General features: G+C 44.9%; 1 protein-coding gene across 6 annotated transcripts in view; it reads left to right on the forward strand.

Moving 5' to 3' along the window:
• Positions 1–12,138, forward strand: part of Arhgef3 (Rho guanine nucleotide exchange factor 3) — a 292,328-nt gene that overhangs the window by 243,338 nt on the left and 36,852 nt on the right. For 5 of the 6 annotated variants that reach the window (XR_007979160.1, XM_052189953.1, XM_052189951.1 and 2 more), the window contains one exon: positions 5,038–5,145. Coding sequence is in view for 5 of the 6 variants with exons in the window: in XM_052189953.1 (XP_052045913.1) it covers positions 5,038–5,145 (108 nt within the window). In the remaining variant the exon portion in view is untranslated. Of the gene's footprint in view, positions 1–3,691; positions 4,034–5,037; positions 5,146–12,138 lie in introns of those variants that run through there. The other variant, XM_052189954.1, reaches the window with a different exon arrangement.

Genomic DNA, 12,138 nt, shown 5'->3' on the forward strand with positions numbered 1-12,138 from the left:
TTCCTGTGAGGCTCAAGTTAAAAATAATGTGTTTTTAGTAGTTGAAAACTAATATTTTTTCAGCATGAAAATTGTATGACATTTGAATTTATGTGTTCCTTGGTGAAAGGTTTAATGGTCCATGCCCACATTGGTTAATTTATGTATTATTTATGTCTGAAGATGGGTGGATGAGTGTGTTAGAGGCTGGGTGCTCCAGGGAGTCTATACTCCCTACTTTCTGTTCTTTTACAGAAAAAGTTAGCCAGCCTCCAGGTAGGGCATGGCTTTGAGCTTCACTTTATAGTGCCTTCCTCCATTTTTTTTCCTATTCTGCTTACTCATTTTAAGCAAGTCAATCAGTTGAGACCTCAGTTTCCTCATCTTTCAAATGGGCATGATAGGAGTCAACTTAAAAAACATATTGAGATAAATAAACTAGTGAATTTTATGTGTTGAGCTCTGAAATAAGAACCTGAGGCCAAGCTGGATAGATATATCCACACACACCTTTAATCCCAGTATTTGATATAGGTAGGTCTTTCTGAGTTCAAGGCCAGCCTGGTATACATAGTAAGTTCCTGATCAGCCAGTGCTACATAACAAGACCTTGCCTTGAAAAAAATACCAACAAAAAGAACCTGTAACAAGAATTAGCATGTTATCATTTATTTGTGCAAATCAGTCACCTGGAGTTACCAGCTGGTGTTTAACTGGAGGATGGTGAAAGCCACTTTCAATTGTTAGAGGTGGCCTAGAGGTGACTCTGATACCCACAGATGGGGCCCTGTAAAGGCCCATGTCACGTCCAGATGCTTGTTTGTATATGCAAGCCTGTCAGCCCATGGGCAAAGGCGTTCCCTGGCATGCACACGTCTCTCCTCTGCCTGACTCCTGGCCAGAAGCAGGCTCCTTGCCTTACCCTGCAGTGACACAGTCTCACACACTCTGCTGATAGCTTTGTTCTCCGCCACCCCTGCAGAGTGGTGGGGGCTCAGTAAAGGTGCAATCTCAAGGCAGCTGCAGACAGGACGCACTCTCTTCCTTTTGCACCCAGCCCCACTCTGGCTGCAACATGAAATGCAGAGACAGTGAAGGGTTCCCTGCAGGTCTGCTTTGGTGAAACTGTTCGGAAGAAAGAAAACGGAGAAACCGTGCTACGTTGTGTTGATGTCGTAGGCAGCTTTGTACGTGATTCAGTCTGCTTTGCTTTTTACCTCTGGGGGGGAATAATGAGGAAATGGGAAAGTCACTGTGCCTCCCTAGGAAAAGGATATAAAAAACACGTTAAGAAAACCTTGTGTTAAAAATACAATGACACCGAGTGCTGTGTTCTGTTTGGTTTGTAGTTAGTTCTTCGTCAGATTATTTAAACTGCTGAATAAATTCCTTTATGGAAAAATATGACCTCTATGGCCGGCTTCATTATCTTCCCTCTCTTCCCCTCCTCTTCCCCCCTCCCCCTTCTTTTACTTCTATTTTTCCCTTCCCTTTCTTCTGAATAAGAAAAAGATGCATAAAAGTCCAAGGTAATTCATGATAAGAATTCAAGTCAAACTTGATATAAGCCGAATGTTTTCTACTTGATAAAGGATCTCTCTTTCGTGCTCTCATCTAGAATAAGAAGTATAAAATGAATCTTTAACTACTTTGGCAGGTAGGGGAGCTGGAGATCAGGCTCGGCAGTTAACAACATTTGCCACTATTGCAGAGACCCAGGTTTGGTTCCAACACCCACACAGCAGCTCACGACTGTCTGTAACTCATCTTCCAAGGGATCTGACACCTTCTTCTGGCTTCCAAGGGCAGTAGGCACACTCATGACACACTCATGTATGATGTAGGCAAATATTTATACACATTAAAAAGGTTTTACATAAGTAGACATTTCATATATATCCATATTAGTTTTTAAACGCTTTGGGACCTGAGCCTGGTGATGCGGCCATGCCACCACTGAGAATTAATGGCAAGAAGATCAGAAACTGGAGATCAGCCTCCACCACATAGTTCTAGGCCAGCCTGGACTGTACAAATACCCACAACAACAGCAACATCAACATTTTGGAATCAGCAATTAGACTAGTGTACTTGATATCTTAACTTGTAATAACCACTCTACAAGCAGTTCTAGTTAGTGTAACAAAACAATAAAGCCCAGAAAAGACTACACAGAACTTTTGTATTCAAATTTACCTCGTCCTCCCTCTACCCTTTAAAGGGTCTTTCGTGATGTGCCCCACCCTGCCTGCCCCTCAGGTCACCTGGCAGTGTTGTTATTCTGCACCCTGAAACAGGACATTTTGTGCCTGGCTGCAGCATTGGCCTTGCCCAGCCTGGTCTAGTAGTATTGCTGTGTTAGACCACGCAGGCTCCTTGCAGGGTAAGTCCCGTCATCCTCCAATGACAAACCTGAAAACGCCCCCAGTCTGGTTTCTGCTAGTGAGTTCTCAGTAATGCTATTTACTCAGAAATATTTTCTCAGTGAGCTCTTTAGACAGTAGTAAGAGAGAGCTGGAGACAGACTGGATCAGTGGAAAAGAACAATTAAATTAGGCCGAGAATTGTTTTGAATCTCTTATCCTCACAGAAGCCCTCAAGGATAGCTCCATACGTCATACCTCACTCGTGTGGTCAGACATAAGGCCTCCCACTTAGATCCCGTTCTGAAGCTTACAGCTGCCTGCATTGCCAGCACTACATTATGGCAGCAGGGTGGCTTCTGGTTCAGTCCTCTCTGCTTAGCAATGTCAGATCCCCAGAGAGCAGCCTCCGGTTAACTCGCTTGGGGGCCATGCCTCGGAGAAGGGATTCTAAATAGGATTCCATGTGTTAGCAGGGTACTGGGCTAGTGTTGCACTGACTGTGTATCCTATACCTTTATTGGAGAGTAGATAACTCACATCTGAGTGGGACATCTAAACGGAGCAGCAAAGTCAGACCAATCTGAGAGCACAGGACACGTGAGGGTTAGATCCTTCTAAAGCCTGCCAAGGACTCAGCCGTCCCTGCCCTGCTTTAAAGCAAGACACCCCAGCTGCTGCTGGCTCTTCAGCCTCCCCATTCTGATACGGCTTTAACTGTGGGAGTGAGACTCAGCCTCTCTGGCCTCGGAGGTGCATGCAGAATTGTCGAGACCAAGTTCTTTTCCTCTGGGATTTTTCTCGTGTGCTGCAATGCGGTTTATGCCACTAAAGGGAGAAAGATCGCAACCTGGCACTTCTAGACTAAAGCAGAAGCCATTTGGAGAAATTCAGGGGATGCTTAAGAGGCTGTGTGTGCATACGTGCGTGGACGCAGCATGCTGAGGGTGCAGAAACGATGTAGAAAGGGGGAATCTTAAAATCATCCTCTGGGCACAGATGCTTAGGAGCCCAGGCACTGGGCAGGGAGCATCCTGAAGGACATCATCGCTTGGAAACAGATGGCTTTTGGACTTTATCCTTTGTAGTGGCAGCCTTCGTTTTAGGAGATTTGTCTGCTGCATTTTAAAACCCAGCCTTCCTAGTGTTCCTAGCTCTGCCTCCTCCTGTCTGCTCAGCATAGCTCACTGAGAAGCCAGAGAGGTCCCTGGCTGCTGGATCCATTCTGTCTTAGAAAAGCAACTGACTGCTTTGCAAACCACACAACTTACTCTTTGACACTGTGGAACTGTGTTGAACTTCCTTAATTTTTTTTTTTTCTACTTAAAATGACAGCAAAGTTGGTAGAGTCTCAAGAGAGGGCTTCTGATTTCTGAGGCTAGCAAGGGCATTGGACGCCATGAAAAACTTCCCGGCTGAATTCCAGATTCATGAAGGATTTCTCCAAGCATCTGCTGTGTTTAGAATGGTCTGCAGGAACCCCTTGAAGAATTAGAAATTCTGGGTCAAACTTTGAGAGCAATGGCTGAAAAGGAAAGATGAACACCTTGGGGCAGGGGTCGGGTGAGCTGCCTTAGGAAATGATTGACACCTGCTTCCACTGGCTGACTGGGCATTTTCCACCACAATTTGAGGTCTTCATGTGCTGGCCAGCACCTACTGCAGGTCAGATGGAGCATAGGAAAGCAAGGGTAACTGTCCTCTTTGTCTTGTAAAATGTTTGCTCTGTCCTTTCCCTCTTTCCCCCTAGCCTGTTTTATTTGTATCACTCTTGTTAAGGTCCATTGGAATAAGAAGTCTCCCTCTCCCCTGTCAGTCTGCTCCTGTGTAACGTACACGTTTGTAATCGATGTTTTCTGTGGAGGTGACTTTGAAAATGTGTGGCTATAAATAGCATGGAAAACCATGATACAAATTTCTCCCTGTGCATTTCCTTCTGTCATTAGGTATTTTAAGAATTTTAATACATGTCTCTCTGTGTGATTATGGCTTCAAAGGTGCTTTCTTATGATCCTAGAAATAAAATCTTTAAAAAATATTTGAAGCTGGTCAGATGTCCCAGCAGGCTTGCCACCGGGACTGACAACCTGAGTCTGATCCCTGGGACCCCTATGGTAGAAGGAGAGGAACTAACTACTCAAAGTTGTCCTCTGACTCTCTCCCCCTATACACAGACACGTGAATGTTTTTTTTAAATAGGTTTTTAATTTGATGAATTAAAAGCAATCTTTGTAACTTTAGAAAAATGAATGGATAAGGCATATACAAAAATGGCTCTGGCAAGGGGACAGGAAGGATTTTTTTAAAATGAAACCAGAAGCAACAAGACTGTCTGGCAAGGTCATTGCCTGGGAACTCTTTACAGCAATGGAAAGAAGGTTTCCACTGGAAGCTTTGAATGAAAAGCTGACTTGGGGAGTGGCTAGGGAAGGGGCAGGGGCTGGGGAGAGGGGAGGGGCTGGGGGAAGGTGGGATCCCTACCTGCCACCCACTGCCTCAGTGTGCATCCTCTGTCTTTTCTCTTTCCTGACTCCTCAACCAGATCACCTGTGCAGATCATGGGTAAACTGTTCACCATCTACAGATCACCCTACCGCCTACAGTTCTCAGAGAAGGATGGATGTGATGTTGTGGGAGACATCTTCAAGACTGGCCTTGACACTGTCCTCTTTTTTTTTTTTTTTCTTTTATACAGGAACCTAGTAACAAAAGGGTCAAACCCCTTTCCAGAGTCACATCACTAGCGAACCTCATCCCACCTGTGAAGACCACACCATTAAAGCGCTTCAGCCAAACCTTGCAGGTAAGGGAAGGTGGGCGTGACCTTGTGGAGAGCTGTGTTGTGTTCTGTGTTCGTGCACCTAGCATCTCTGTTGGTCTCGAGTGGAGCTGGGTCACCGCTTGCTACTGTAGAAGAGTGTAAGATGAAGGGGAACACAAGGACGAGAAATGTGTGTAGGAAGTAACCCTGGGTCAGGCAGGGTTAGGGCCACTTCTGATAGTTCATAGTTGTATGTCTAAGTCCACGGGTCCCATGCTGAGCATACCCTTACTAGTTTTTGTCCAGCAATATCTCTGGACTCCTGAGATATCAGCTTGAGAGATGAGCCAGAGAGTCGCAGAACCTGGTGGCTTAAAACCAGAGTTAGAAAGCTGTGGGGTTAGGGTGAGGAGGAGTCCTGCCCCCTCTCTGCTCATGGCTCATGAGCTAAGATGCTATCCACTTTCGGTGTTTGGGGAGGAAATGAAAAAGAATGGTACTCCTTATATGTGAGACCCACATGGGGTTCCAAATTCACAGTCCATAAGGAGCTTGGTTGGAACGTAGCCATGCCTGTCTGTTGACAAAAAGGTTTGCTGGCCTCAGGGTCAGAACAAAAGTATCTTGTTCTAAAGATACTTGTATCTTGGTTCTGACTTCACTTCTCCATTTGAAGACTACCCTTCTAGGGTGAGTGACTTAACATTTCTAAGTCTCGCTTTTATTCCTCAGAGGTAAATGTATCAGAGTCACCTTTTGTGGCTTACAAAGCTCCCTTGTAGAATAATTGTAAATATTTATGAGATAGTAAATTCAAAGGGCCTTTAGTTATTAGCTATGTAGTGGGTATTGTCTACAGTAGTAGTTTTTAGTTAACAAGTGTGTGTGGTTGTTTTTAAACTCTACTATTACATTTTTATTTGGTGTATGCTGTGATGTTTATGTGGAGGTCCAAGGACTACTTACAAAGGAGTCAGTTCTTTCTTTCTGCCATGCCGATCCCAGGGTTTGAGCTCTGGTGGTCAGGCTTGGTGGCAGGTGGGATTTCATCATCAGACCCATTCTTAACCTCTTCCTGCAGCTTGCCTTATAAAGTGAAGGTTGAGATACATCCACAACCTTGAAGTCATAAAAATATTCCTTTAGACTGAACCCCACAAAACTCATATAATGAGGTCCTTACCCCCAGCATAGCTGAGTGAGTTGGGCATCTGTTGTGTCTCATTTGTCTTGAATACATGCACTTAGCAATGCTTTCATCATTTATTTATTTATTTATGTATTTATGTATTTATTTATTTGTTTGTTTGTTTATATGAGTACAATGTAGCTATACAGATGGTTGTGAGCCATCATGTGGTTGCTAGGAATTGAACTCAGGACCTCTGCTCATTCCAGCCCTGCTCACTCAGGCCCAAAGATTTATTTATTATTATATGTAAGTACACTATAGCTGTCTTTAGACACATCAGAACAGGGCATCAGATCCCATTACAGATGGTTGTGAGCCACCACATGGTTGCTGGGAACTGAACTCAGGACCTCTGAAAGAGCAGTCAGTGCTCTTAACCACTGACTTAGCCACTCTCCAGTCCCTGCAATGCTTTTATCTTGACCTTGAATGTTTAAGAAAATTGTAGACCAGAAAGCTGTTGTCAGGCGATGATTTCTCCTTGATTCTTATCTTCTCAAAGGAAAGGATTTAAACACTGGGTTTAAGCAGAAGTTTATGTGGGAAAGTATTCACAGCAGAGACAGGTTGGAGTGGTTGAGCCAGAGATATGCCTAGTGTTGACCATCAGAGCTGGAGAATGCTGTGGGGTTCTCCTATACCCCTTTGCATCCCTGCCTCCCTCCTGTCTGATGGATGGGCCACAGCCCTGTGACGTCATCCATCCCCACTGCCCACCCCTTTACTTCCAGACCCTCTGTTAACTCTGCTAACTGTTCCTCAGGAGTGGCTTACCACCCAGCTAGCCCTAGATGTGGCTCTTCCTGTCTCAGTCCTTGGGACTATGGGCTCTTGGTTATACTCTGGCCTCTTGGTAGGAAGAACAGAGGAACAAAATAAGACTCTGTGGGGGAGTCAGCCCCAGAGCTGGTTGGTGGAGAAGGCTGTGTTTGTGTACTGTGTCCCCTGTGGCCAGTGTCTCAGCCCCCTGGACGACTTCACTACAGGCTTTTCCTGGAAGATTCATTATCACCTGAGTCCTGCACATCTGGTCTTTTGCTGAGTTCTGCTTTTTGAAAAGTCTTTAGCCTGTCGACTGCATTTGACTCTTTCCTTTCCAGTCTAGTGACTGTGGTTCAAGCTCACCGTGAGCTATTTCTTCCCTTGATGATAGGACCATTCTCTGATGGCCTCTCTCTCCCTGTTGTTTCTCCCAGGATAGCCAGGGAGGGTCCAGATCCTTCACCCGGCACTGGGTTCCTCCTGCATTCAGGGTGCTTTTTCTCAGGGTAGAGTTGCCTGCTGGTAGATTTAGGGCAGTGTTGTGCTTTCTTTGCAAAACAACAGTGACAAGTTTGGTTAGAATAACTAGCCAGCTTTCACCTGCAAATGTCCCCTACTCTAGAGTTGTTCTCAGAGCTCTGGGTCCCTTTACTTGCTAACAGTGCCTTGCCCCCCTTGTAGACCTTTGAGTTTGTGTTCCTGAGAACACTGTGTCCTCCCCTGTAACCTCTCCTGATTGCATACTTTCACCATTTTCCTTTAGACTTCCCAGGCAATCTTTATTATTTTTTTTCTGGTTCCTAGGGGTCCTGCACAGGAAACGCTGCAGAAAACACTTGATTGTCTTAGAAATTTGCATTGACCTAGAGAACAGGGGAGAGGGAAACTAATTAAGCTGTGTCTGAAAACTTAGCAGCCTGAGACCAAGCGAGGATGAGAAAGTCAGACCCAAGGGAGAACCTGCCATGTGGAAATTGTCTCCTAAAGCTTCAAAGATATCTTTCTTTTGTGAAATAAATTTTCTACGGACCTTTTGCGACTGTCATGATAAATCACTAACCCTACGCTGTGTGAAGGGGGCAGAAATAGAAAAGTTATTCATAATACTTAGACACACAGACACAGAGAACTTGAGGAGTGTGTTGTTATTTGAAGGGACGCGATTAGTACATAGAAATATATCCTAACCTTGGGACATGCAATGTAAGCCTCTCAACCGTTGTTTAACGAACTACCTTTCTGCTTCTTGCCTCCTGACCCCATTGCTTTCCCTACCAAAGGGGAAAGGAACAGGAGCATGAAGTCGAGGTGCCAGCTTCCAAGACTGCCCAGGAACCAGCAGAAAAGCTTGTTTCATAAGCTTTCAAGGTTCCTTTAGCTCTCCATGTCATTTCTGTTGTGGGAGAAACAAGACCAAGGCAATACTGTGTGTGTCCTCAGCAGCCTTTCAGTACTTGTGTGTGTGATTTCTCTTCTGTTTCAAAACTCATTTGAGCATGAGGCAAGTTGGTTTACCCATTCGCCTTCTATTTCTTTGTTTTACTTTTGTTTTTATAATAATGAAAAGTAAACCTAGGGTCTTGCACATACAAGGCAAGTGCTTCCCCCACCAAATGCTTTGTTTTGGCTTTAGTAAATTTTTATTACCTTTTATTTGGGGATGGGCTATCCCTGCCATGGTGTGCTTGCGGAGGTCAGAGGAGAGCGTATGCAGGTCATTACACCACCTGTGGGTTGTGATGATTGAACTCAGGTCATCAAGCTTGGTGACAAGTGCCTTTAGCTATTTGGTCTGTATGTGTGTCCCTCTCTGTTGTTACTGAGACAGGGCCTCACCATGTAGCTCTGGTTAGCTTAAGACTGTCTATGTATCTAGATCATCTTCCTGACCCTGCCTCTTGAGGACAGGTATTAAAGGTATGTGCCACCATACCTGACCCCTTTTTATACTTTTTTAATTTGGGGACAGGATCTTCACTAAATTGCCAGGTGGGCCTTGAACTCTTTCTGCAACCCAGGCAGTCCTTAAGTTTTCGATTCCCTTGTCTCAGCCTCCTGAGTAACTTGAAGCTACTACTGTGTCTGTACCACCAGACCCAGCAAGCATCTTGGTTTTCTGGTACACTACTCTTATTTAATTGGCTCCTGGCACTTTAGAGACATATGGATCTTTTTGAATATCCAGTTTCATCTCTAGGTTGCATTCCTTTAATGACAAGCCAAGCAGTGACTTAGACCCAAACACAAGGCTTCCATCGATACTTAGTGGTTCTCCCTCTGGCTTCCTGTGAGACCATAGTTAGTGGAGGAGGACACAGGGGCACGCTGGGCTGGCAGCCTCTTCCAGAAAGATTAAAAAGCCATTTACAAATGTGAGTGGTCTCCGGCCCAACACACTGGTGGGTTTGTTTTCTCTTGCCTCCCGGCACCCATATGGGCTGGAAAGTTGGGTCTCAGCACAAAGGCAGCATTTATGGTGTCAACTGCATGGTACTCTGTCAGTTCCTTACCAGAAAGGTTTAGCACAGGGCTGCTGGTAAACTAAAGCACAGATGTCTGGATCCCCCAAGGCCCATAAATTCCCTCTTCAGCATGCCTGAGAGGGAAACCTGGCCCAGCTCTGAAAGGGACCGGAGTGTGTCCACCTCTCCTGTGGAGCAGGGAATACCAGCTCCCAGGGGCCAGCGGCATGCAGAGCTCTGTCTCTGAGCACAGCTGCACATGACGCCTGGACACATTTGAGCCAAGTCCAGCGAGGACAGAGTTCATTGCCTTGTGATGTCCTTCATTGGCTTTGGACAGGAACATCTCATCTTTCTTTCTGTTTCGAAAGTGTGTGCATTTTTGTGGGAAAGTACAGAAAAAGAGAAAGAAAAACTGAATGTGTTTAGCCTTCCATTCCGAAACAGCCCTTTTAACATTGTAACATTTCTTTTCAGAATAGCTTTGGATATGAATGTACACTTTATATATCCTGTACACTTTATATTCCCTGAGCCTTACGCAAGGTAACAATCTGTCTAGTCACATTTGTGTAAACTACCCAATTTGGGGGTGCAAACGAGTGTTCAGCGTCTCTTGGCCTCACATGGGGGCACTCCAACTTTCATTAAAGCTAAGATCTCTGTTTATTTCCCTTAATAGTTTTAGCTTAGGTCCCTACCCCCACCCCGTTTTTATGTTGTTTTGAATCAAGGTCTCATGTAGCCCAGGCTGACCTTGAACTTGCTATGTAGCTGAGGAGAACCTTGTTCTTCCTGCCTCTGTTTCCTCAATGCTAAGATTTCCACCTTGTACCACTACTCCTAGTTAATACAGTCCTGAGAATCGAACCTGGGGCCTCATGCATACTAGGCAAGTGTCCTAATCCTGAGCTCAAGAAAGGAATGAGAAGTCTGGTACCATCTGTATACACCTGAGATACAGGTAGGAAGTTCACATGGGTATATGGACTTAAGGAACCATGTCTGACAACTATGGTTTCTTTTCATAAATTTGCTGTGACTGGCAAAAGTTTTGAGTCCCTGGTTACTTTGCATATATGAAGGTGAGTGTCCAGCAGGTGATGGGCCCGCTGAGAAGTTCCCAGCACCGCGTGTCAAGAGGGACTCATCATTCTTGCCTGTCCTTTTTTGTAGAGTTATAGGTGGCCTTTATAACTGATCAACTTGTTATTGTCCACAGTGCTGCAGCCCCTATTCCGAGTGCCCGACATTCATGGCCTCGAAGCACCTATTCCAGAACTCTTCAGGGTGATCTCAGTGTCATCAAAAGAGCAAGGAGTCCCAAGCTTTAAACCTGGGCCCAGGGTCACACAATCAGCAAGTGCTGAAAGGAGACCTGCTGGGCCTTCTGAGTACCACTTCTATGGTTAGGGTCTCCCCTCCCCATCCCCCCACCCTCCCACCCCCCACAAAAAGGCAAAAAACTGGTCACAATATAGCCAGTGGTTCCCTGGGATCTAAAAATAGCCATCAGAGTTTGGATCTGAAGCTTCCTGCATTCAGCTGACCCGTATTTTGTTCACCCCAGTGGGAAGAGGCATTCTTTCCAGCTGGTGGAATACTTTGTCATGGACATTGTCATTTAAGAGCCATTCAGGGCCCTGGGTTAAGATGTTGGGCGGCCACCCTCAGCCACTGGATCTTTGACTAGTGCAGAGCACATCGGTGATGCTTTCTCCACACCTGCACCAGATATTGTCTTCAGCTTCTCATTCATTGCACTAGGAATTTCTTTGAGCTCGAGGAGGGTTTTTCCTTGTTTGGGGTCTTGGGTGTTTGCCATGTATTGATTCTAAGTTGCTTGGGTTCCCTTCCACTGGGTTTTCAATGGCCATTGATTGTGAACCGGGTTGAGATGTGTTGGTGCCGTTTCTGTTAAAGGCCATGCCTATTTGTCAGTCTGGAAGATAAATGTAGAGAATTATGAAGTTGAAGATAAAACCTCTCCATCCAAGGGTAGACACACACACCTCCCCCCCACCCCCCGTTACCATTCTGTATATTTTAAATGGAGATCTCTCTTCCCTTTACTTGATTCTGTGTAGTTTTCTATTTATCCTTAAACTTTTCTCAAAAGGACTGCTACTTTTTTTTTTTTTTAAAGAAAAGACCGTTCACTGTTTTTATTTTGTGGTTACACATCACTCCCTGTTGTTGAGCACTCTTTGGCTATATCCAGGTTTATTTGTTTGTTATGGATCTGAGGATACAAAATCTAAAGTCTGGCACATGCTGGGCAAGTTCTGTATCCCTAGCTACATGCTCAGCCAGTTATTTCCAGATACTGGGTTTTTATAAATAGCATCATTATGCTGATGGATTTTTCTCTCCTGATGGTTATTTTAGTGAAGTTCCTCCCAGAAGCTATTTGGTCTTAAGTAACTCTGAGATGTTTCTGCTGTTGTCTGTAGATGGAAGTATCCAAGTATTTTCCCCTTACTTATGATTTCACTTTCCCTCAGTTGGGGCTACTCATGATCAGCTATGATTTTTTTTAAAAAAACGGTAAGTGAAAACTGCCAAGAGTAGATAACTTATACATTAAAAATGACTTTGTTATACGTATAAGGTCTGTGT

The sequence above is a fragment of the Apodemus sylvaticus genome, chromosome 8 (genome assembly GCF_947179515.1).
Source record: "Apodemus sylvaticus chromosome 8, mApoSyl1.1, whole genome shotgun sequence".
In the NCBI taxonomy this organism is placed as follows: domain Eukaryota; kingdom Metazoa; phylum Chordata; class Mammalia; order Rodentia; family Muridae; genus Apodemus; species Apodemus sylvaticus.